This window comes from Pempheris klunzingeri, chromosome 20, assembly GCF_042242105.1.
Source record: "Pempheris klunzingeri isolate RE-2024b chromosome 20, fPemKlu1.hap1, whole genome shotgun sequence".
In the NCBI taxonomy this organism is placed as follows: Eukaryota; Metazoa; Chordata; class Actinopteri; order Acropomatiformes; family Pempheridae; genus Pempheris; species Pempheris klunzingeri.
Genome location: NC_092031.1, coordinates 11,366,321 through 11,390,405, shown reverse-complemented (window position 1 = coordinate 11,390,405; position 24,085 = coordinate 11,366,321). Strand labels below are relative to the sequence as shown.

The following is a 24,085-nucleotide window of genomic DNA, read 5'->3' as shown; positions in this document are numbered from 1 at the left end:
GTAGATTAAGCCTCTTCACTGCAATGTTATCAGTCTATTCTTAAAATAACCCTGTGAGTCGGCGTATCAGCACTGTGCACACAGAGCAACCACCAAGGTGCCAGTTACAGCTCATCTTCCTCAAATCTCAGTGTCAGATCCCTCCCACTGGACTTGAATTGACGAATCCGCCACGATCACCTGGCTCCTCAGGGAAAGAGTCAAATCACTCAAATGATGAATGCCACACATCCCATTTAACCCCCTTCTGTCAGCCTCACTACACTTATACACGTGGTGGCTATTATTACTCTCACAACTCTCATTTTTGTGAAGAGCATCCTCTGTACCTGTGACCCTCGGGCTGGGTGTGGTGGGGGCTCAGGGAGAGGTCATCTTCAGTAGGAGCCTCTTGTGTGAGCCAGATGTGGATGGCTGATAGCATCCCTGCACCTCTGGACAGCTCTTATCTTGCTTCTGTCCAAGTGAGGGAGGGCTGGGTTACTGGTGAGCGCTGGCCCCTTTTAAAACACTGTTCTGAGGTCAGTTTAGTCTGAACAGCAAATGATAAATGACTCCTGAACATGCTGACCACTAATCAGCGGGTCATATTAAGTTCTGAAAAGGGGCACCGTGGTTGGGTGGTTTCCACTGTTGTTTGTCACATTGTCGACAAAGTGAAGTTAACACCATTTGGAAAAACTCTCCACAGGTAAAACTATTTATTGATTGATTATTGATTTCTCAGGATAAATTTGATTTGTTAAATCTAATAATTGTTATTATGGCAGCTTGAGTCGGGTTCTTGTGTGTCTTGTCATATTTTGATCTGGAAATTGAAAACTGAACATAAATATATATAATCAATATCTTTTATTATCTTTCATCACAACCTACAAACGTAAAACTGAACAAAATAACCAATTTTAACAAATTTCTGCTCACAAATGGTCACAAATGATAAGCTGCTACTAGTTTCCTCTATCTACCGTTCATACAGTTTCAATGCATGTACTGTATACTAAACACTGCTGCATTTGTTGAATTACAGTTCATTACTGTATATGGGCAGAATAAGTACATACTTCACATTTTGCCTGTTTAATTATACTGTACTGGGGTAAACCAGATCCTATGCTACCAAATACGATGATAAGTTTAGATATGTACAATAAACTTTTACTTGATTAAAGTATTTGAATAGTTCTTCCACCACAGAGCACAGACATTTCTGACAAGCAGGACATTGACAAACTGGCAAACATCGACAGTGAAAGTTTAATGCTTGATACCTCAAAAACACAAGATCATTCAAGATTTTTGTCCGATTTAGGTGAACTTACAACCACTGCTTAGAGATCAAAGAGATCCTGAAGATGTAAAGGTGTAAAGCTGTAATACTCTCTGGCTTGTATACACGGGTGTTATTCGATATCTGCAGGCACATGCAGAGGAAATAATACAGTCACTGAGATATGAGATATGAGAAGAGACACAGTGAAACACTGTCATCTATGACTTTGTCCTTTGTTGGCTGTTTTTAAGGATGAGTGACACGTTGCTATGTGTTACAGGTAATTACCATTACTGTTGACTTATCAACAGCAAATACACTTGGGGGATTTTGGGATACAATGGCCTCTGATTTGCTCTGGTCAGGATGGGAAATGAAAATGTACACACATGTACACCCATGCTGGATTAAGGGCGTCAGAGTCCAGAGATCATTTTAGATTTTTTTAAATTAAAGGAATTACACACAAAAGTACACTATAAAGCCTGTGACACAGGTGTATAAACAGGTGTATGATGTCCTTGGTGACTCTGGAGGAGCTTTGCAAAATCTGAGAAAATGATTCAAGTAATGTTATTTTAGTAATGTCAGCTGGTGTCTGACTACATGTTTAAAAAAGCTTGCATTACTAAACTGTGAAGTTTGGAAGATGTGGGCATTTACCAGCTGTAGATGGTCTAGAAAAATCAAGCAGCATTGTGAATTGTTAAATACATTTTATACATATAGTTTATAATATAGCCTGTGTAATTTTGTTCTAGCACTTACATTAAAAAACAAAACTAAGGGGAACAATAATTTTGGAGCAAGTGAGAATTTTGATTATGATTTAAATATTATTGTAAATAACTGGTTATTTACGGGATGTGAAAGTGTGGAAAAATGTGAAAAACGTGCATATATTACAAAAACTGAAAACTGCATTATGGGTAAGATCAGATCCGTTGGGTTTGGATCTTGAGTCAAACAGGGAATTAAAAGTCAGGATATGATGCCCTTGGCTGCTTCTGTTTTCACCATTTTGTGTTAAATTGGTCTCCTGAGAGTCCTCCGCCTTTAAGAGGGTGCAATACTCCATCACTGGAATAACCTTTTCATGAATGGAACATCCAAATGTCACCAAAGGATGGGTTTCCATGTGGATGAATGTTGTCGGTTTCTTTTACTCTTAAGGGTGAACAGCAGGTTAGTCATAGTCACAGTAACTCTGCTTTTTTGCCAAGGGGTTCAATGTGTAGCTGACAAATAGTGTGCTTGAAAAAATATCATGTCTTAGGCCTCTGTTTCAGGCAACAGACAGATACGAGATGTTGTCCACCTTCATCCAAAGTTTCTCCCTCTATCCACGTGATGTTGAAGGTGAGCAAACAGGCCTGGCAGTGTAATCCAAGCCTTTGTTGTCCTCCAAACAAGGACATTAAATGTGATAAGATGCTGGTTGGATAATGACACAGTGCGACAGCGTGCATACCGAGCCACTGTATTTACTATCAATATTATGGGTGAGACCAGAACACATTACTTTGTTGGATGTGGTGTGTTTCAGAGAGAATTAGAGTGTGTATGACCGTGTGTGTGCATGCATGTATTAGTCCCACCCTTTATCAGACAGCATGCATCAACACATACACACAGACTCAGCTTTAAAGAGGGGGTGTTTATAAAGTCACGCTTTTTTGCCATTCTGGGGTCAGTCACTTGTCACTGCTGTCAGCTTGGCAAGCACCTGCTGGAGGTAAGTGTCACCTTTCCTGCTACACTTATGAATGGGATTTGTGCAATAATGCAAGTAAAGCTGTAACTTTAAAGCATGAAAACTGGGCACTTCTCTGAAATGGCACACATACTATTATTATTATCATTACTATTATTAGTATTATCATTATTGTCTTCTGACGATGTCTTCTAGTGCTGCAGGAGGATGACTTGTGCAGGAATTTTCTTTTAGTTTTACTCAGAAATTATGCACAAACCACAAAGTTTGCAAACCCAGATTTCATGCCTTAATAATGTAATAACAACTGAAGGGAAAAATTTTGATTCATTATAAAATGCAAGTAAAGGAGGTGTTCAGTCATGGGGTGACACACCAGTCAGTAGAACCAAAGTTTGAGAGGCAAAACATCCTCAAGACTACACAGCAGATACAGTTAATATCATACATAAAGTGAGCAAGTTTGTTGCTCAAATTTCTCAAAAGTTCAGGAGAATTAAAAGAAGGCCTGACTTGCGTTTGAGCTCAGAAACACGCTCAAAAATTCTGCAATCTGTAAGAAAATATTTGCAAGTGTTGTCATATTTGCCTTAGGATTTAAAATTCATAGTTAGCATATTGATGATTTTTTGCAAATTAAACACACGCAACTCTTTTAAAACATCAATAGATATGTAAGTGCACATGTGTGTAGATGCATAAACATATAATCGATAAAGTTACAAATATATTGTCATCCTAATGCAAATTGGTCTGCAAAGATATATTTGCAGACACATGCACCAGTGTGTGTGCATTACACTTACACCCACTCATATAGGATTATGTTTATTTGTTAAATGTACATTTAAGAACTTCCAACAATGATGATGAAATGTGTGTGTGATGACACACAGATGGATTGTAGACAGTGTCTAGTCAGTCTAATCTGAATCTTCCACCCCTTTGCTCATCTGTGTTTTGGAAATAAATCATATTGTTGTCACAGACAACTTCAGCGCTCCGGTCCAATCAGAGATAAAATGGACACTCTGGAGATACCTTACATAAGACTGAAGCCATCTGCCAGCTACAGACACAATCCATATCTCCCATACAACTCAAATCTTATCTATTCATTCAGCTCATTTACTTTTACTTTCAAGCAAATCTTTGAACAAGCAAAGTTAAGATGAACCTCATTATTTTTGGATTATAGTCAAACTTTGTGAATGTGTATGAAATGTGTATGAAAATGACTTCAAAAATAAAACGGGGAACATATCCTCATTTAATGTTGTATTGTCGAAAAACTGTCCATTGTGTCTATTCCAGCTGCCCGGAACATCAACACCAACGCAAACCCCAGTGCAGAGTGTCAGGTAAGGGGTCCGCACACACACACACACACACACATGCTCACTCACACACTCACTATATCCATTTCAGGCACCCGACATGTATTGATAGTCCAAACATGTCCAGGGCAAGCTGTCATTCATATCCACACCAGAGACCAGCAGTGGCCCAGAGCCTGGAGCCCGCTGGTTGTTGAGGTGGGACAACCACCATGTTTACCTTATAGACACAAAGTCTAAGTCACAAAGACATCACCTTTCCATGTTCGTCTGATCCATATCCAGACCGCTGGTGCCAAGAAGGCGACAGAAGGTAGTCCAGGCCGCTGCAGTGGAAAACAACACCCAAAATATCATCAGTGTTTTTGGAAAGTAGTGAAGCATGAGCTTGATTTTATCTAATCCTGCACTGATGAGAGGCTCTCTCTATCAGCGACCATGAGACAAAATGATATCTCTATTGTTCTCTTTACCGATAGCTGAAGGCTACATGTTCAGAAAAATTCATTAAGTCCAAACAGAGGAGTGATTTTTCTTGGCCTTTCTGTCTCCTATTGTTGAGCTCATTGCAAGTTACTCTTGATAACAGATTAAACCAAATACCTAAAATAGAAATGTAAATAGTAACATCACATACACAGTAACAACAGTAACAAGCCATCTTTTAAATCGCTTCCTAAAACTCATCTTTTCCTGTTTTTATCAGCCCTGTCCACTGAACCTGTTTCATCAAATGTTACCATTTCTCTCTGATTTCCTTCGTTATTCGTTAAGTCTAAGTCCTTTTTTATAAAAGGTATTTTTTCTAGACAACAACCACATACGGGGTGGCTGTGGCTCAGTGGTAGAGTGGGTCGTTCTTCACTCAGAAGGTTGGGGGTTCCATCCCCAGCTCCTATGGGTCAACGTGCTCCTGAAGCATGGCTTCAGTGTGTGAATGAGTATGAAAGAATAGTCTCCTCCAAATTACATTCCTCCTGTATGAATGATGTGTGAATGGAATGGAATAACAAGAAAGGCGCTATACAAATACAGACCATTTACCATTACCATTTACGTACTTTGAAATAGTTGAAAGTTATATCTAAACTTCAGTTGAAGCTCGTGAGGCTTCGACAACAGAATAAACAACTGCAAGATAATCTATAATCTAACCTAAAAATACCATAAAGGTACTAAATAGAAACACAACTTGATAATCGAATTTCCACTTTCCCTCTAATTCAGGTAGGATAGAAACAAAGTATTCAGAGATTTCCTCCCATAATTCACTTACAGTGACTCACACTGACAAGTAGGAAGTGGTCAGTGAAGCCACAATTCCTCCCCACACGCTTTACGCTGTGCTTGTGGGAGGTGTGAGTTTAATTCATCCACCTGCCTTGACTCTGATTTTCATTCTTTGTCTCACACACACACAAGCATGCTTGTGTCTGTGTCATGTTCATATTAGCTGGTGGTTGTCTGTTTTCTCTCTGTGCCTTCAGAGGTACGTGGAGCTGAGGGAGCTAATGAAGGACCAGAAGCAGCAGACCTACTGGCAGGAGACGGGCCGATGGGGGAGCTACGAGGAGAGCTTCGACCCTCAGGCCGGGGTGTGGGCATCCTCAAACATCTCATACCTCACCTTCAAGAGCCTCATCCAGCTCCGACGCACCCTGAACACAGGTCAGTGCCACTTTTTACTCACCCGTGTCTATCTTTATTACTGATGATTTAAACTCAGCTTCACTTTTACCAGCTGCGATACGTAAGTGATGCTTAAACATTGACACGCAATGAGTACTTTTAATCTGCCACTTTAAGTATACTTTGATGCTCTGAACCTCCCCTTAAACCACAACCAAACCACTGCTGTCCTCCCTGTGATCATCTCTGAATATTCTCCAACATGTTCCTTCATCAAGGCGTGACGATTTTCGACTGTGAAGAGCAGACCCTGGCCAGCATCTCCGAGAAGATGGTCAGCGAAATGGTTAACAAGAAGGAGATCAGACCTGGAGACCGGGACGGAGTGCTGAAATCTCTGCTTCAAAACCGCAGGTATCCTCCAAGACATCACCTAACAGTGACTCAAACATGAATGACCTACATTGAGGTTTTCAGCTGATGCTGTTGTCTAAGGCTCAATGTTTCAGTAACTCGCTCAGAGAAAGTTGAACAGAACACGTAGCTATTGTGGAGATCAAACCTGTAATTATGAAACACCATCTCTGACCACCAAACCACTCTGCCTGTCTGCTGTAGTCTTTATTAAAGGTGACCGGTGTGTACTGTAGTTAACTCTGGTCTCTCTAAAAGGATGTACTGAACATTGTTTTGTCAGAATTTTGTTCAGTGGGGTGAAGTATTTAATGAAAACTGCATAATTTAAAACAGTTGCACATGTTCATTTTACTAAGACATTGTGTGATTCTGTATTAAAACTAAAATTTGTCATTTGATCAGCTTCTTTTGTTTTTCTGTCTTAGAAATGTGGAATTCATTGGTCTAAAGGGTCCCATTGTTTTTTTGACCACAAAAAATTATAGCAAGTTCCACATTTTATTTTTAGCTATTTAACTTTTCAATAATGTCCCTGTGACTGTTATTTCCACACATTGGTCTAAATAATGCTTCTCTACACTGTCAGATGCATAAAGATTTTGTCACTTTTGAACAGAGCCAGACTTGCTGTTTCCTCCTGTTTCCGGTTTTGGTGCTAAGCTAAGTTAGCATGGCTTCCGGCTTTAGCCTTATTTTCTACTGTACAAACATGACAGTGGCATCAATCTTTTCATCTAACTCTCGGCAAGAAGCAATTAAGTGTATTTCTCAAAATATCAAACTATTCTTTTAAAAGAAGTGCATAATGTTTTTTTTCATGTATTGTAAATTTCCATGAATACTGCCTAGTAGATGACCTCAGTGTCCTCAGTGGTAGCCTGCTTTTGTGAACAAAGAGTTCAATTCAATTCAGTTAGTTTTGTTTGCATGAAGGTTTTGACAAAAATGTTGCCAAAGCATCAACATTTCAAAAATAGCAAGCAAAATACAACTTGACACAACATCAAAACTGATCTGCCAATCATATACAGTATTTACAGTATATACAGTATATCTTGTAACCTATATGCTCTGATTACATTTCAACAGATCATATCACAGTGTGTGTGTGTGTGTGTGTGTGTGTGTGTCTCTGTGTGTGTCTAGGTCATTCACTGTCCCTCAGTGTCATGTTTACTTGTCTCCATTATTTGTCTCCTTTCTCACCATTATCTCACAGTTTCTTAAACTGTTGACCTCTTACAGTGGTAATGACTTTTTATTGGCTTAGCTCTTACACTGCAGGGTTTTGTAAAATTAACCCAACCCGGCTCCATTATCGGGCCGACTCAATAACTACCAAAAACCAATGCTGTTTTCTTCCCCTAGCCAATCAGATGACCCAGAGAGCCAAGCCCTGACTGATGGGAGGGACCTGCAGAAGTTTTCAGTCAACGAAAGGGTAAGTTCTCCCACTGATGAGATCACCCATATCAATGTGTCATCGATGATAACATAAACTGATATCACAATATAGGTGAGACGACGGCAGATGGACTCAGACCACTTAGAAAGTCATTCAGGGGAGAAATAGTTTGGAGGACTCTGGATTTCTTTTTAGATGCCTAAATTCACCTTTTTGATTTTTTATTGCTTTTGTTTCATTATTGTACCTAGTGAATCTTAGTTTCAAGGGCTGTGTCATAAGTTTTGAAATATTTGCCCATGTTATGCAAAGGTGAGTATTTGCACATAGCTGTGATGATTGGATTGTAATTTCTCTACAAATTTACATATTTGGTTTAAATAGATTATCCAAACCTGCTGCTGTCATGTTCAAGTGAAGCTCCTCTTTAGAAACACCATTTTTTGAATATAGTGTTAAAGATGGGGATGGGAAAGTCTGATGTTCACTATGTCTGTCTTGTTCTTTTAGAGGAATGAATCCGACCGTGTCGAGGCCTCCATGGTGCTTGTAGGTAAGGCAGTGTTTGAAGTGTTTTCATTTAGGATTGATGCAATACACACATGTATATATTTTATATGTATGTATATTTTTTCTTTTATATTTGCATTTATTTCTATATTTTGTTATATGCCTTGTTTTTGCATTAATTCTGCTACTGACACTTTATTTCTGCACCTTTTCTGTCTCTTCTGTTGCTATAACAAGTAAATGTCCCCGTTGCCGGATAAATAAACTCTCTCTTGTCTTATTTTATCTTATCTTATCTGGAGTACAGTATGTGTGTGTATGTTTGTTGCTGCAGAAACATTTGTATGCACATTTCCTTTATGTATACATTTGGATGTGTTTTCCAACATAATATTTCTGTCTCCTTGAACCAGGAGCCTTGGACTTTCTGGAAAGGCCCACGGTTGTGTTTGTGCGTCTGAAGGAAGCGGTGGTTCTGGACTCTGCCTTGGAGGCCCCAGTGCCTGTTCGCTTCCTCTTTGTTCTGGTCGGCCCCAGCAAGACTGACATGGACTACCACGAGACTGGCCGTGCCATGGCAGCACTCATGGCTGACAAAGTGAGTTAGCTGATATTTTCTACAGACCCTCAATGTGTAAGCAGACACATTAACAGTTCAAACCTAATTACAGTGTAAAATGAATTAGTGTAAAGGTCATAATTCACAAGTGCTGAGTCCAAATTGGGTCTCAAGTCCTCTGCACTGGAGTCCACACCTGAGTAGAGACGCACGTTAAAGTAGAAAACACATGACTACTTTTGCATGTTTTTGATAATGATTTGGTGGTGGTGGAGGCAACTTTACCTGCCACTGTATGGGATGTTCAAATTCAGTATAATCTAAGTTCAACTTGCTGAAGAAATGTGTAGATCGTGGAAATGTATTGCCACTCTGCACCAAAGTTATTTATTGTATTAAATGGTGGCGCCTGACCCTCCAATCTGGGTCGTATTATAGAATAGAATAGAACATAATAGCCTTTATTGTCATTGCAATACAATGAAATTAGGGGCGCTGCTCCACTTTGGTGAAAGAAAAATTTTACAAAAATAAAATGAGAATAGAATTATTATTATAAGATTATCCCCTCCACTATCTCCATCCCAGGTGTTCAATCAGGCAGCACTTCAGGCCAAGAGCGCCCGTGAGCTGACGGATGCCGTGGCCGACTTCATGGACTGCAGCATTGTGATCCCACCCACCGAGATCCAGAATGAAGCGATGCTCACCTCGATTATCAGCTTTCAGAAGAAACTTCTGCAGGACAGGTTCCAGTCTTCTGATTCCCCTCTCCGCCTGGACACCAAGCCTCGCAAGGGTGAGCACTCTCAGTCATATGGATTTTATACAACAAATACATGAACAAACCAATTATTTGTTAGCTTTGTATTATTCACATTGGTTTTAAATTCCCCCAGTCTCCATCTCTACTGGGCCTCCACCTGAGGACCCCTTGTCCCGTACTGGTCGACCATTTGGCGGGATGATTCGAGACTTTAAGAGGCGCTACCAGCACTACAAAAGTGACCTCACGGATGCTCTTAACGCCCAGGTCCTCGCTGCCATCATCTTCATCTACTTCGCCGCCCTGTCTCCTGCAATCACATTTGGAGGACTGCTGGGTATGTGTGTATTTATTTGTAAGAGATATCGTATTTCTTGTGCATGCGATAGATCCTATAATAATACTTTGCCATCATCTTTGCCATTATAGCTGATAAGGTGGACAACATGATGGGCGTTCCAGAGCTCCTCATCTCCACCAGCATTCAGGGGATCATCTTCTGCTTCGTTGCTGCTCAGCCTGTCCTGGTCATTGGTTTCTCTGGTCCTCTGTTGGTGTTTGAAGAGGCCTTCTTTGCTGTATGTTGAATCATATACTTTTTTTTACTTTAACAAAATGGATGGTGGTTGTGGTGAGAGCTCATCTCAGCCGTGGTTTCCTTCATTCAGTTCTGCAAGTCCCAAGACCTTGAGTATATTGTGGGCAGAGTGTGGGTTGGAGTGTGGCTGGTCATCATTGTGGTGGTCATCGTGGCCTTTGAGGGCAGCTTCCTGGTGCGTTTCATCTCCCGCTTCACCCAGGAAATCTTCTCCATCCTCATCTCCCTCATCTTCATCTATGAAACCTTTGCCAAGCTGGGGAGGGTAAACCATTGGCATCCATTTCACACATTTCATTTCATTTTATTCCTGTGATTATGGCGCTGATTGTTTCTCATACCCAGATTATAATCTTTCATCCACTCTCTCCTCACTTCTCTGTAGACCTTTAAGGCCCATCCGTTGATTCGGAATTACGATCACCTGAATGCAACTATAGAAAATCCCTGGCACCCAAGGGTGGAAGAGATGATCATCTATGACAATGCTACCGGCAATACAACTGTTATTGTGAACACTATTAAGCCCCCTTACCCCAACACAGCCCTGCTCTCCATGTGCCTCATGTTAGGCTGCTTCTTCATCGCTTTCTTTCTGCGGCAGTTTAAGAACGGCACTTTTCTTCCAGGAAAGGTGAGCTGGCGAATGTTTCCAAGATTGTGTCAATAAAGACCTTTTGCCAATTATTAATGAGCAGCTTATCAGCTGTTTTAAACTCTTAAATCATTGATTTTTTTTTTTTTACATTTTTGATCTCCGTTTACCAGGTCAGGCGTTTGATTGGTGACTTTGGTGTGCCTATTTCCATTTTCCTCATGGTTCTGGTGGATTATAGCATTGAGGATACCTACACTCAGGTTGGCCCAGTTTATCTGCTGAAAACATGCATCATTCAACTGAAATTTTAAAGGAGTGGTTCATAGTTTTTCCAGTCTGTCTTAAAACAATGGTAAAAAAAAAAAGCTGTCAAACAGGTGTACTTGCTATAAATGACAAATTGTGAACCAGTTCTTTCACACTCATTAGTGTTAATAGATTTGAAGAAAAATGGCTGAGTTTTTCTTTCCAGAAACTGGTGGTTCCCAAAGGTCTGATGGTGTCCAATCCAGCCAAAAGAGGCTGGCTCATCAACCCCTTCGGAGAGCACAAGCCTTTCCCTGTGTGGTTGATGTTTGCATGCTGTGTGCCGGCCTTGCTCGTCTTCATTTTGATCTTTCTGGAGTCTCAGATCACAACGTGAGTCACTATATCGCAACAACAGTATCATTCACTGAATTATCAGCCTCAGGACACTGATTCATATGTTGTTGTTGTCTGTTTACAGTCTGATTGTGAGTAAACCTGAGAGGAAGATGGCCAAAGGCTCTGGGTTCCACTTTGACTTGCTGGTGTTAGTCGGCATGGGAGGGCTCAGTGCTATATTTGGTGTGCCGTGGCTCAGTGCTGCAACGGTGCGATCTGTCACCCACGCCAACGCCCTCACTGTCATGAGCAAAGGTCCAAAACCAGTGATTGAGAAGGTGTTAGAGCAAAGGATCAGTGGTATCGTGGTGGCCTTGCTAGTTGGTAGGTGCTCTCTAACCATCCAATCTTCATGTATCTTTTCTACATCTGCATGTCTGGAAATCATTAAAACACAGGTCACCACCCTTTATCTGAATGTCTATTTGTGTCAAGGTCTGTCAATTCTGATGGAGCCAATCTTAAAGATGATTCCCATGTCGGCCTTGTTTGGGATCTTTCTCTACATGGGAGTCACATCACTTAATGGCATCCAGCTGTGGGATCGTATACTGCTTCTGCTCATCCCTAAGAAATACCACCCTGATGAACCCTACGCCACCAGGGTAGGAGTCCCATGATTATTTGACAACTAAAGTGCTTTAAAAACAGCATGCGACAAGTACGAGATGTTAAATGATTTTTTGTCATTTCATCTATAACTAATATTTCTACGTGTTGGGCACAGGTGAGCACAGGACGAATGCACCTGTTCACAGCCATCCAGGTCGTGTGCCTGGCAGTTTTGTGGATTGTCAAGTCCAGTCCGCTGTCCCTCGCTCTTCCCTTCATACTCATCCTCACCATCCCTCTACGAATGTTTATGACCGGGCGTCTCTTCACTGTCCTGGAAATTAAATGTGTAAGTATTTACCTCTTGTCATTTCAATGGACTAATGCATAATTCTTAGGAATATAGCTGAATGTTTATATGGAAGTGTGTGTGTGTGTGTGTGTTAAGCTCTTATTTTTTTGTGGCTGTTGTGTTTTAGTTGGATGCTGACGACGCCAAAGTGACATTTGAGGAGGAGCCGGGGCAGGATGTGTACTGTGAATCTCAAATGCCACTGTAGATGTCTTCCATGACAGCTGCCAGCAATGTTTTATTTTAACAAAAAGATATTTATTTCATATGTGGCTCAAATGAATGTTTCATCTACCTGTGAGCACAAACATGTTTTTGTTTTGTTTTTTCAGGAAAAGTGCAGGTATTGTTTCTATCTTTATTGTATCAACATTGATAACATCAATATCTTTGTAACAAAAAACTGTCTTGGTCAAATATTCCTTAAGAGTTTTCAACACTCATTCAGGTAAACTCTATTCTTCTCAGTTATGTGGTTTTATAGTAGTATAGTATAATAATTGTGCCTTAAACACCACTGAAGCTGGAAATATTAATAACACTTCATTACAAAAAATAAAGCCAAATAATTTTTAAACATTCAGAATATATGAAATCAAAAGGACATAAAAAATCTTGTATTATGCCCGCACTACAAAAATGGACAGATGAAATGCTGAATGGGAAATATTTAAGTGTTAAAAGACGACATTGTTAGCTTTTCCAAGCATCACATTGAATGTAATGTTGAAAATGTTCCATTTAAGTAATTGTACTCACTTGTTGATGCGAGTAAAATGCAAACTACATGACACATGATTTATGCAGCAATGATGTATGCGAAGTGTAGATAATTCAGCAAGGGTGATCAAACACTGGAGAGCAAAAGGACACCACTGTTTGGCAATACAGGGAGAGAGAAAATGTTACGTTTTTGTGTGTGTTTTGAAAAGTAATATTGTGTGACATGTTGCTGTGTTCTTGTCATCTTGCTACAAATAATAAAAACTACCTCGCAAAAGACCACTCAGGCTAGTTTCATTGGTTGGGGTTAGTTTTTGATTAGGAACAAGGAAAACGGATCAAGGAAATGCTCGTGCTTTTTTTCCATAAGATTTTAATCATTGATCAAAGAAACACTACAAACATAACATCACATCAGAAAGGTACGGTTGAATAAAGGTTAAATATGGAATGTGGTGCTCAAAATAAGGCTTAATATATTGAAATATCTAATATATTATTAATATCAATCATTCTCAGTATTCAGGTGATTTGAGGCAATGACTGACACGTCCTCCGGCTCAGTAGGTGGCGCCTTGCAGCCTTAACGCTGGTCACAAAAACACAGAGAAGAAAAACCTCATTGGCTGTTTTCTGGCTGTTTTGTGTGACGCTCGTCTTTCCTCGTTCCTGATTGGTTGCTCTCACAGCAGGGACCCGCCTACCACACGTTGAAGCTCTCTTCATGTTTTGAGCCAAAAAACACACGTAATTAGCGTGTTTTTCCTCAAAGCTCACGCGGTATAACCACAGCAAGTATTGAATAATACGATAGGTTGAATATCGCTAGCCGGTAGTTAATTTTTAGGTGACTAACAGAGCTGTTGTTGAACTTCTTCGGCACTTCCATGGACCGGGTGGCGTCCAGCTAGCATCTACAACAGGAGACACATTTTATTGGAATAATGAGTGGGATTATTTGCTCTGAAGAATCTGGTGGGTACAATTAAACCATCACCGTCTGATATTGAACTCTCACAATGACTTAACTTAAATTACACTCATTTTTCTGTTTGACTGTTTTTCTTTCCTTGTGCTGTGACTTCAGATTGGACCAAGGCTAACCTCCAGAGGCTTCTTGCTGCACTGAAAGCTGGCATCCCAGAAGAGGACAGACTGAACGCATATCACAAAGGACTGAAATCTGTGGACTGGAACAAAGTGGCTTTTCCCCCTTTCTCACCTGAAGAATGCCAAAAAAAGTGGGGAGAGATTTTGCAGAAGGTGAGACGCAGTCAAACTCCAGAAGTATCTTAGAAATGTAGATGATCAGATCTTAATGTCTCGTCAATACATTTGTTTAATAAACAGTGAATGATTGTTTTCCTGTTCACACCACAGTATTTTAACCATTTCCATTCGTTGCCAGTATATGTTATAATTTTGGTACTTGATTACAGATTTGAGGGTCTGAGCTGAAGTTAATTCTAATGTCAGTCACCACAAAGCTAATTTCAATGAACATATCCTGGTATAAATGTGTTACTGCATGTTATTTGTGACTGGGTGTTTGCAGGCTGGTACTTTTAGGACTACAGGGGATTATAATATTTTGATATCATATATTTTATTGATCCCTGAAGGGAAATGTCTTTTCACACTTCCACCTCAATCTGGATCCAATCTGGGTTATTGTGTCACTGTGACGTTTATTACAGTACACATTGGTTTTTACAGATGTTTGACAGGTTTTCAAATGAACAAGACAGCTGATGAAGAATTGCGGCAAATTACAATCTGAAAAATAGTCCTTGAAGTCCTTTACATGTTGTTGGTCAAGTGTAATATCCTTGTTGTTCATGCTCAGATGCGCAAAACTCGAACCCTCACAGACCTCATCGTTGAAGCTGAAGGTGCCATTGACAATCCTTTTCATAAACGAAAGGTAAGCATAGCAAAAAGAAGCTTTACATTGCTTCATGTTGTACATTTTAAATTGCTATGTACAAGGTTCTATTTTAAATATCTTGAAAGTTACTGTGTCTGTTTATACAAATCTCATGACTCACCAGAAACAATGCACAGGCATTCATGCTGCATGCCGCTGTGAGGTGCATTCCTTTGTTGGTTATACAGAAATCTGGGTGAATTTGAATGTTTTGCTTTTATTTTTCCTGCAGATCCATCCAGAGCTCCCGAAGAGACCCTGCCCTCCAAATGCTATCTTTTATGAGGAGAACTGCGGCATGTTTCAGGCGGAGCACCCAAAGATGGGCAGACGAGAGTTGTTCAAGGTCCTGATCAAGAAGTATGATGCTCTCCCAGATAAAAAGAAGGTACCGTCAAGCAAGAGGCTACTGCTAAAAAGTGCTTATCCTTTACTTTTGCTTCAAGGATTGAATTTTACATGATCAATTCCTGACTTTTTAAGGCTAAATATGTGGAGAAACACCAGCTTGCAAGAACAGAGTACAAGAGAAAGATGCAAGAGTTCAGGTATGAGTAATGAATTAATGCCACACTGTTTAAACACACATGATTTGACTCTGGCTGCTCATGAAAATTCAGAGTCAAGTAAAGTCTTTGTCTTTTAGGGAACAATATTGCACACCTTCCAAGTGCAGGCAGCGCCAGAATAAAAGGGAGCTCTCTAAAGACAACCCAGATGTAAGTGGCCAGTCACATCTGTCAGTCCTACTCAGGAGCTGCAGTATATTGTTTGCATGGTTAACTGGCTTTATTCCTCATAAATCCACATTAATATAATATTCAAATGATTTATTACACTTCAATAGTTGCTGGCCAGGTTCTGAATCTTGATTACTTTTGTGATCTCTCTAGCAAAATCAGGGTGAACAGCCAAATGAAGTTGCAGAAGGCCTGCCTTCCAAGCCTCCTTTGTAAGCTGCACACACACACACACACACACACACACACACACACACGCACACACAGAGTGACAGTGGTTGGACTTGAGTTATATTGCTTTGTTTTAGTGTTCATGAATTAGCTGCCTGCTCATCTTTCACTGTTTCTGTCCAATTTACTCAGTGTAGAATCCTGTCGGTAGGTGCTAATTGATTTTTTTGAAATGAAAAATGTTCTGGGCTTTTATTGTGAAACTTCATCAAATGCCATAAAAAGTGGAGGTGAATGTAGATAGAGCCACCTCTTCAGGAGGACCCAGTTCATACGGGCCAGTTTTGGAGCGCACCCTCTTTCTTACCTCTCTGACAAAGAGACTGGCCATCAGTGAAAGGGGCCCTGACGTTTGGCGCCCTCAAACAGTGACCTCGTTCTACCTTTTGTAGAACCAGCTAAACTTTTTTATCTTGGCAACAGAATTGTGATGGAAGTCTAGCCTTATTAAGACTCAGCTTAAGTTTATAGACTTTGTATCTTATCCTTGGGGAAACGAACTAAACTGGCAGCTGAGCACATCTTTGGTGTGTGTGTGTGTGTGTGTGTGTGTGTGTGTGTCTCCTTAGCAATGGCTATAATCTATTCTGCAAAGAGCAAGTGCAGTCCATGGCAGGTGTCTCAAAAAAAAACTACGTGTGTGTGTGGGCCCAGCGTTGGCGAGATTTGACAGAGAGGCAAAGGGACGAATACAGCACGCGCAGCAAAGACGTAAGAACACGCACCAACTCGTCCACTTCACCCAACCGCTCCACCACCAGACTCTAAAATCATCATGTCTGATTACAGTAAAAATCGGTTGAATCTGAATCAAATGCTTTGGTTTTTGTCTTTCAGCTGAAGAGACAGTACTCGATCGAGCTGAATGAATATCTAAAGGTGAGTAAGTTACAGGACTTCAGTTGCAGCATTGAGCTGTTGCTGGCAGACTTTGTGTTTTTTTTACTTTGACTTTGTGACTTTGTGTTGTTTTGATGGTGTCTATGTTGCACAGACATTTGATGAGGAGGAACAGCAGCGAATCCTGGATAAATATGGCCTCAAAAGACCTAATGAGAAGGTGAGAAGGAACAGATTTGGGGAACTCTTCTTTGATTTCATTAAACCTCTTGTAACTAATGTAACTAACAGCCTTTACTCAGTGCGGATTGTCTGTGCACTCTTTTTTTTTTTTTTTTTTTAACTACACTGGACTGATCTCCTCCTTTGAAAAATATTTTGTCATTATTTTTAATATGCAGGATATGAGAAGAGTAGGTACGATTGTGAAGAAATTTCCAGGCGAGCCCAAGATGCCACCTCAGTGAGCATGACTACCAAACAGCATTTGTGCCTTTACGAGACCCAGGATTAATTCAAGCTTATGACTGAATTTTTGTTTACTTGCAGGTCTGGAAATGTATTTTTTTTCAAAGATAAAATGGAATTGCTGAAGGATGAATTCTCAAACTCCAAGGAGCGCCTCGTTAAGGTCAGCCAACTGTGGCAGGACCTCCCAAATAAGGAAAGGGAATGCTACAGACAGAAAATACGCAGAAACGTTGCAACATACTCAGTGGAGCTGCAGAGATGGTTTAAGGTATAAAAAAAAAAACAAAGATTCCTCTTTTTTTGAATGATTCTTTTAAAATCTATGAAGTTTTGTATCTTTAAACTGGACGGTCTCTTAAAATGTGTCACCTTTTACACTCTTCAGACACTGTCAGCAGACGAGCAGAAAGCGTATCTGAAATTAAACCCTCGTGTAAGCACCCATTTACCCATTTATTTCTTCTTATTATTTCTTTATCCACCCAAGATTGTTTTCTGAGACTCATAATATATTCATCTTTGCAGAAATGTAAATACCTTGTTGAACTGGAAGCTGGTGACCAAAAACAACAGCGCGTCTACATACCATCAGTAAGTTGAAGAGTGGATGCAACACACTGATATACTCTTCTAGTGCAGGCGGTCTTATAGTGGAGTTTAAAGTTAGTGCACTTGAAATTACTCATGATGTTTGCTTATGACTCGTACATTTTCACACACAACAAAAAAATATGCTTATTAGTATGTTATAGTCACTGGGACAAAGTCAGTAAAGTCATACTTGTAGGTTAACAGAGTGCTTTTTGTCCAGAGGGAAAAATAACTGGGGATAATATGATATATAGAATGAAGATTAAAAAGCTCCATTTTCAGTCCGCATTCATTGTATGTCACACAGGATTCAGAAGATGAAGACCTTGAGTACAGCAGCAGTGATGAAGAAGAGGAAGTTCTGGAGAGTGAAGAGGTTCGATTACATTAGAGAACACTTTATTATGCTCTTAATTCGCAACTGTGTATCCAGCTGTTCTAAATATCAACTGTTGATCCACAGTATGAGGAGGAAGAAGACGAGGACAAGCTCATGTTTGACATGTTTTAGATGGACAGCAGAAGCGGGACGCGTCATGTTCAGAGCTGGATTCTGGATTTGAGGCGACGGACAATCGCTCTGATGGCTGACTTTAATGCCACGTTGTATGGCGGCCATCTTGGCTGAAAGGTCACCATCACTTGTGCTCCGATTCATTCATTGGATTACAAAGTGCCCTAGGACCCCAGATCACAAAAGCACCCAGGTTACCCGCTAGTTTGGGAATATGCATCACGAAAGCACAATATCAATTGATGTGATGAGGGTCTTAAAGCCCTCGAAACCTGTTTACATCTGAAGCATTTCTCTGTAACATTAGATATTCCTGACTGGACAAGCAATAATCAAAGTGCAAGTTCAGAAATGAAACACCCTTATAAATTACACTCTAATACAGTTTAACAGTCAAAACTGAAAATAACCAAAGCTGCTGTAACACCTCAGAAGAGTCCCAGAAATCCTGTTTTAAGACCATTATTTAATCGTATATTGTGCTTACATGCTACATATTCTAAAATTAATTTGTTCAAATTACTATACAACAGTCAATGGGTTTATTTAGTCGTCTACCACTGGAAAACTGTTTACAGAATGGAGTGTTAATAGGGGCCCAACAGCACATTTTGGCCCCCAAGCAGATGCATCAGGTCCTTACTGCTACAGAATGCCTCAAAGGGCGTCTATAAATCAAGTTATTCCTGATAATAAAAAGGAGACAACAAAGACTTAATTGTACCATTACTTACTATTAGAGAACAGACCATGACCGGGAGGTTTTACCTTCAGCGGCCACTCAGATTGTCTGAATTTATATTTGTTGGGGTCAAAATTCATTGTGATTCAAATAATCAAGTGTTTTTGTCTTAACTGAACAGAAAAAAGAACCTTGTTGCTTCACATTTTATTGTTTATGAAGCCCAGATCTAATAAACATGCGGTGTCTGATGTAATTCATCTTGGATTACTTGATGCAAAATAAAATGTTATTTATTTTTTTTTTTTAATACAACGGTTTTTAATGACTACTACATAGCCAGATAAAAGGCCAATTTCCCCCTAAACTGCACGGGTTAACACGCAGTCACATGCTGGCCTGGATGATGAACACAGTGAGAAAAGCCCCGGCGGTGCAGCAGAGGAAGCGCTCGGTGAGAAACTCTCGCTGCGATCGATTGCTACTGTCTGGTCTCTGTGATGTAAAGATGGATGCCTGCCGAAATAGGTAAATAAACTACAATTGGCGAATTTGCGTGGCCGTGACTGCGGTAATCCTCGTGGTTAGGCTTCGTGTAGGGGTCTAAGGGTGGTTTTCTTACTCTCCTTCGGGGTTTGTGCGGGGTGCTGAGAGGCGGACAGCCGCAGTGCAGCAGCAGTGTTGGGTTCGGGGACGAGCCTCGCTGTAGTCAAACGTATTTCTACCACAGCAAAACCACCCAGTCACCTACAAACGTGCTACATTGTGTCTAATTTCCTCAACCTGGCGCCACATATGTTTCATATGTAGCTCCTAGCTGCCGCTGCTTGTACCAGGGGGGGTTTCTCGGAGGATACCGCCTCTCTTTTAACCTCTTGGCATGTTCAATTCCTCCAGCCTATTCATAGCCACGCTCTTTGTTTTCTTCAGCAACGTTTTGGCTAAGCTACTTTCATCAACAAGACAATAATGCTCCGACCGGCGAGGTGGTGTTTGACCGTCATGCTCTGCTCGGTCTGTGTCTTTTTATTGGCATGTTTGGAGAGCTACAACGCCAACTTACTCTGTTTTGTGTTATTCGTAGGTTATAACCGTGGGAAGAGTCTCCCTGGCAGTGTTCACCGTGCAGTTGTAAGTAGCTGCATCACATTGAAGGCGTCAAATGTTTACCCAGCACTGATTTACAGCGCTGCCGTGTTGCTAACTGTGTGTTTCCCTCCCGCTGCAGCCCTGTTTTGGCCAATGCTTGCTGCGCTACAGCATGACCACAGCAGTGTCGGCTCATCTGGTAGTTCTGGCAAATGAAAATGGAGGAGGTTTCAATGTCCAGCCTGGACAACAGCAAGCTGGAGGTACAGTAGAACAAGGCCACAATGTGATAACAGCTCAGGTAGCTTTGGGCATCTGCAGAGTCACTGCAGAGTGCAAACAGACAGAGGGCTGACTTGTTTGTTTCCCCCTTCCCTTCCCTTCCCTTCCAGGGCCTAGCTCAGGACATCCTGTCTGACCTGGTGGAGGATGCATGCCTGGGTCTTTGCTTCGAGGTCCACCGGGCCGTCAAGCAGGGCTATTTCTTCCTGGATGACACGGACCAAGAAAGCATGAGGGACTTTGGTGAGCACAAAGTCATTCTGTCTCTCTCATGAATAAGCTGCCAACAGCTTATAACCTCAGGGTAGTGAAAACTGAGTGAGTTCCTTTGTTTTGTCCATATTAATGACACTAGGTGAGGCACAACACAATCGGGCAGTCAAATATCTCCGTAAACCAGCTGTAGGTTCATGTAGTTTGAGATCTACGACAATTTGCACGTAACTGTATTGTAAAGCCGAGCTGTTCATTTATTGCTTTAAATTTCCAGAAATTGTGGACCAGCCGGGATTGGATGTGTTTGGCCAGGTGTACAACCAGTGGAAAAATAAGGAGTGTGTGTGTCCCAACTGCAGCCGAAGCATTGCTGCGTCTCGCTTTGCCCCACACCTGGAGAAATGCCTGGGGATGGGACGCAACAGCAGCCGCATAGCCAACCGCAGGTATGAGAGGAAAAGAGAGGACCCTGAGAGATCTCTCAAACAAATGTGTTCTGCCTTTGTCCTGTAAACGCCATAAAAATTCACCCTCCTACCATCAGCATGGAAATTAAGATGGGCAAGGCACACCTTTCTATATATTTCATAGAACAAAAGGGCACAAAACATTAGAAAAATCCTCTAAAATAGTTTCAGGTCAGACTGTATTAGTTTTACAATCAAACTGTTATTTGCGATGAGTAATGCTGAGTCACTGTGTGCATCGTTCTCTCTTTTTACAGAATAGTCACTGGTAACAACACCAACAACAAGTCAGAGAGTGACCAAGAGGATAATGACGACGTCAACGATAATGACTGGTCTTATGGGGCAGAAAAGAAAGGTCATGCGCTGCTTTATACCTCTTTCTTCGTGACACTGAATGCTGATCGTTGTTGTGTTTTTTAAATCTGAATCTTTTCTGTCCTTTTTTTTTTTTGCAGCCAAGAAAAGAAAATCTGACAAGGTACCTAACCTAATGATTAATATTAACAATCTTTGTGTTCGTTATACTAGTTTATTATTCTCCCATTCATTGATTAATTTACATGAATACAAGCACAATATTACTCAGTATTTATTTTCTTTGCCCACTCAACAAAAAAATACATTTTTCTTTTTCATCCTCAGAATCCTAACTCGCCCAGAAGATCCAAATCATTCAAGCATAAGAGCAGTAAGTGGAAATTTAATTTCTAACATCTTCTTAATGGCTTGTCTGCAGTTTCTAGGGAAACCATACCTGTTAAGACACAGTACAATAATTGTGGAAGTACTTACAGTTCTGAACACATGTTAGCTCACGTAATATTCCATATAGTTGATAATTTCATGCATGTATTAATACCCATGATGCATAGAAACACTAAATATACATTACATCACGTGTTTATTTAACAGCAGAACCTCTGGTATCCTTTTGCATGTTGGTGGTACCAAAGTGATTAAAATAGTCAGAAATCAGAAAAGTCAACATCAGTATAATGAAAGTGCGAAATGTAACAACCAGTTGGTACAGTTATTGTATTAAATTGTTATATTGCTGCTGAAAAGACATTTAAATTTAAATAGACAGCTGTTGAATTTATTTTTAATGGCTTAGATGTCAGTTATGGGGAACGGGACAGTTACTTTGCTTCCAGCTATTTTTAACATACAAATATAGTTGAGTTAAATTCAATCTACTATCTGTGCAGTAAATTCATGCTTCATACTTGTCAATATGTGGTTTGAATGTTTGTCTCTTCGCTATGTCCCCATTATGACTTGCACTGATCAGATGAAGCAAATACTCATTCAAGTCACTGTCTGGTGACATCCAGCCTCCTGTTTATTCCCATAGGCATGATGGGGCCAAGACGTCGCATGGACAACCAGGAAAGCCCGCGCATGCTGATGAAAGACGAGTCATTCCCTCAATGAGGCACTCGGCCACAAACACACATTCTCATACCATCGGGTGTGTGTGCACCCACACGTGAACGCACACACACACACACACACACACACACAGAGGAAGACCAACAACACTTCACCTTTGGTTCTTTATGTTGTGAAATCAATGGACGTCGATGTTATAGGTGACATTTTATGGCGTTTGCTGCTTTACAGAAGCAGTCCAGACCTCCCACTGTATACTTGACAGATTTTTTTTTTTTTTTTCCACAAAATCATTGTACCAACACTCATTTTCTTGTCTTTTGTTTAGTTGATTTTGTTTCAGAAGTTTTTGCTGGAGTCCAAAATAATGAATATCACCATATTTCACTGCACAGATGTAAATTTCGGTGTAATTCATTCAGCGGCCAAGCAGAGGCAGCTGTGTGGAGAGTGAAAGTGTGCACATACGTATGTTGTTTCTTTAAAATGCAGAAATTAGCCATTAGGTGTACTTATATTTCCTCACCTTTTTAAAAATCTCATTCACTGAAAGGAAAAAAAAAATAATAATGTCAAAGACAATCATTACCAATGGTTTGTCTTTTATTTTCACACATTGACTGTCAGGCTCATAGTTGAATTACAGTACAGTGTTTGAGAGGGAAGCGGCTCTCTCTGTCACTCACCTGTGGAAACTTGTTTTAAAAGTGTTCAGTAAATGGACCCCTAATTGTACAAGCAGGTATTTGCTGCAGAAAGCAGGTTTGTTTTGTTTAATTTTTGGTGGATAGATCGGCTTGTTTTCTAGCATTCAAAAATGTCTTTGTATCATGTGTTTACATTGTAAAGGGTTACATATATCCTTGGTGTGAAGTGATAGTGTAAATATTCCAATAGTTGAATTGCTGCTATCATGGCTCAGTTTGTTTCATCTGTCTAGCATAATAAATGATTTGTTACCTGTCGTTATGTGTCAACTTGGAACATTTAACAGGCACTGTAATGGAGTTTTGATGGGAGAGCAAGAAAAACCTCAGTAGCATTGCTCAAGTGGCCAACAGGGGATGCTAGAGGTGTTTCACTTATTTAATACGCCCACTGTGTGAGACATTAAATGCTACTTTGTGAAAGATTTTTCTTTTCAATGATGTATTGTCGATCATAATTTTCGGAAATTAAGAGAAGGTTAACACAATAAAGTTCACACAGTTGGAGTTTTTTTTTTTTTTTATCAACATGTTCTGCTTTAAGGTGTCAGATCTACAAACTGCCAGTGGAGCCAGTTATGCTGCTTTCAAGTGCCCCTCCTAAACTCCAACATCTGAGCTCTGATACAGTGTGGGCGGGTGGATGGGCCTTAGGGCTCTACATTTAACTCAACTACATTCATCTGACAGCTGTAGTTACTTTGCAGATCATTAACCAAATCGGGTCAACAATTAGTATTGATAAACCCTCAGTATTTTCAATTAATAACCTGTTAAAATTAGTTCCACCTGTACCAGCTGCAACAGTAAAGGGGTCCTTGCACAATAATTCATCAAGCTAATTATAATTATAAT

General features: G+C 40.4%; 3 protein-coding genes across 5 annotated transcripts; all 3 read left to right on the top strand.

Moving 5' to 3' along the window:
* Positions 1 to 2,976: 2,976 nt before the first annotated feature.
* On the top strand, positions 2,977 to 12,563 carry slc4a1b (solute carrier family 4 member 1b (Diego blood group)). The gene is made up of 18 exons (XM_070851427.1): positions 2,977 to 3,008; positions 4,302 to 4,348; positions 5,812 to 5,992; positions 6,232 to 6,367; positions 7,739 to 7,811; positions 8,286 to 8,328; positions 8,699 to 8,883; positions 9,433 to 9,643; positions 9,744 to 9,947; positions 10,040 to 10,188; positions 10,279 to 10,473; positions 10,594 to 10,842; positions 10,977 to 11,066; positions 11,279 to 11,445; positions 11,534 to 11,775; positions 11,887 to 12,056; positions 12,179 to 12,352; positions 12,483 to 12,563. The coding sequence occupies exons 3-18, from the start codon at positions 5,836 to 5,838 to the stop codon at positions 12,561 to 12,563; spliced, it is 2,526 nt and encodes an 841-aa protein (XP_070707528.1). The 5' UTR covers positions 2,977 to 3,008; positions 4,302 to 4,348; positions 5,812 to 5,835.
* A 1,279-nt stretch (positions 12,564 to 13,842) lies between these two features.
* On the top strand, positions 13,843 to 18,509 carry LOC139219595 (nucleolar transcription factor 1-A-like). The gene is made up of 16 exons (XM_070851513.1): positions 13,843 to 14,053; positions 14,166 to 14,341; positions 14,925 to 15,002; positions 15,238 to 15,393; positions 15,489 to 15,553; positions 15,652 to 15,724; positions 15,899 to 15,957; positions 16,546 to 16,687; positions 16,814 to 16,855; positions 16,971 to 17,036; positions 17,218 to 17,279; positions 17,366 to 17,555; positions 17,673 to 17,720; positions 17,813 to 17,878; positions 18,186 to 18,254; positions 18,342 to 18,509. The coding sequence occupies exons 1-16, from the start codon at positions 14,023 to 14,025 to the stop codon at positions 18,387 to 18,389; spliced, it is 1,371 nt and encodes a 456-aa protein (XP_070707614.1). The 5' UTR covers positions 13,843 to 14,022; the 3' UTR covers positions 18,390 to 18,509.
* A 985-nt stretch (positions 18,510 to 19,494) lies between these two features.
* Positions 19,495 to 23,697, top strand: atxn7l3b (ataxin 7 like 3b). 3 transcript variants are annotated; one of them, XM_070851862.1, is made up of 9 exons: positions 19,495 to 19,528; positions 20,159 to 20,205; positions 20,303 to 20,426; positions 20,556 to 20,688; positions 20,936 to 21,107; positions 21,386 to 21,486; positions 21,587 to 21,609; positions 21,774 to 21,819; positions 22,486 to 23,697. In XM_070851862.1, exons 3-9 carry the CDS (start codon positions 20,376 to 20,378, stop codon positions 22,563 to 22,565), a joined length of 606 nt encoding a protein of 201 aa, XP_070707963.1. In that variant the 5' UTR covers positions 19,495 to 19,528; positions 20,159 to 20,205; positions 20,303 to 20,375; the 3' UTR covers positions 22,566 to 23,697. The 3 variants fall into 3 exon arrangements, with proteins under 3 accessions (XP_070707963.1, XP_070707962.1, XP_070707964.1); XM_070851861.1 differs by having other exon boundaries at positions 19,513 to 19,602; XM_070851863.1 differs by having other exon boundaries at positions 19,513 to 19,602; positions 22,466 to 23,697.
* Positions 23,698 to 24,085: the final 388 nt, after the last annotated feature.

Excerpts from the sequence above, each read along its gene's own strand:
- LOC139219595 (XM_070851513.1), top strand. The coding sequence starts at position 14,023 with ATGAGTGGGATTATTTGCTCTGAAGAATCTG. Across the intron at positions 15,958-16,545 it reads CTGCCTTCCAAGCCTCCTTT|CAATGGCTATAATCTATTCT; the intron begins GTAAGCTGCACA and ends GTGTCTCCTTAG. Across the intron at positions 16,856-16,970 it reads AGCTGAATGAATATCTAAAG|ACATTTGATGAGGAGGAACA; the intron begins GTGAGTAAGTTA and ends TATGTTGCACAG.
- atxn7l3b (XM_070851862.1), top strand. The coding sequence starts at position 20,376 with ATGAAAATGGAGGAGGTTTCAATGTCCAGCCTGGACAACAGCAAGCTG. Across the intron at positions 20,427-20,555 it reads TGGACAACAGCAAGCTGGAG|GGCCTAGCTCAGGACATCCT; the intron begins GTACAGTAGAAC and ends CTTCCCTTCCAG. Across the intron at positions 21,108-21,385 it reads AGCCGCATAGCCAACCGCAG|AATAGTCACTGGTAACAACA; the intron begins GTATGAGAGGAA and ends CTCTTTTTACAG.
- slc4a1b (XM_070851427.1), top strand. The coding sequence starts at position 5,836 with ATGAAGGACCAGAAGCAGCAGACCTACTGGCAGGAGACGGGCCGATGG. Across the intron at positions 9,644-9,743 it reads GGACACCAAGCCTCGCAAGG|TCTCCATCTCTACTGGGCCT; the intron begins GTGAGCACTCTC and ends AAATTCCCCCAG. Across the intron at positions 11,067-11,278 it reads TTGAGGATACCTACACTCAG|AAACTGGTGGTTCCCAAAGG; the intron begins GTTGGCCCAGTT and ends TTTTCTTTCCAG.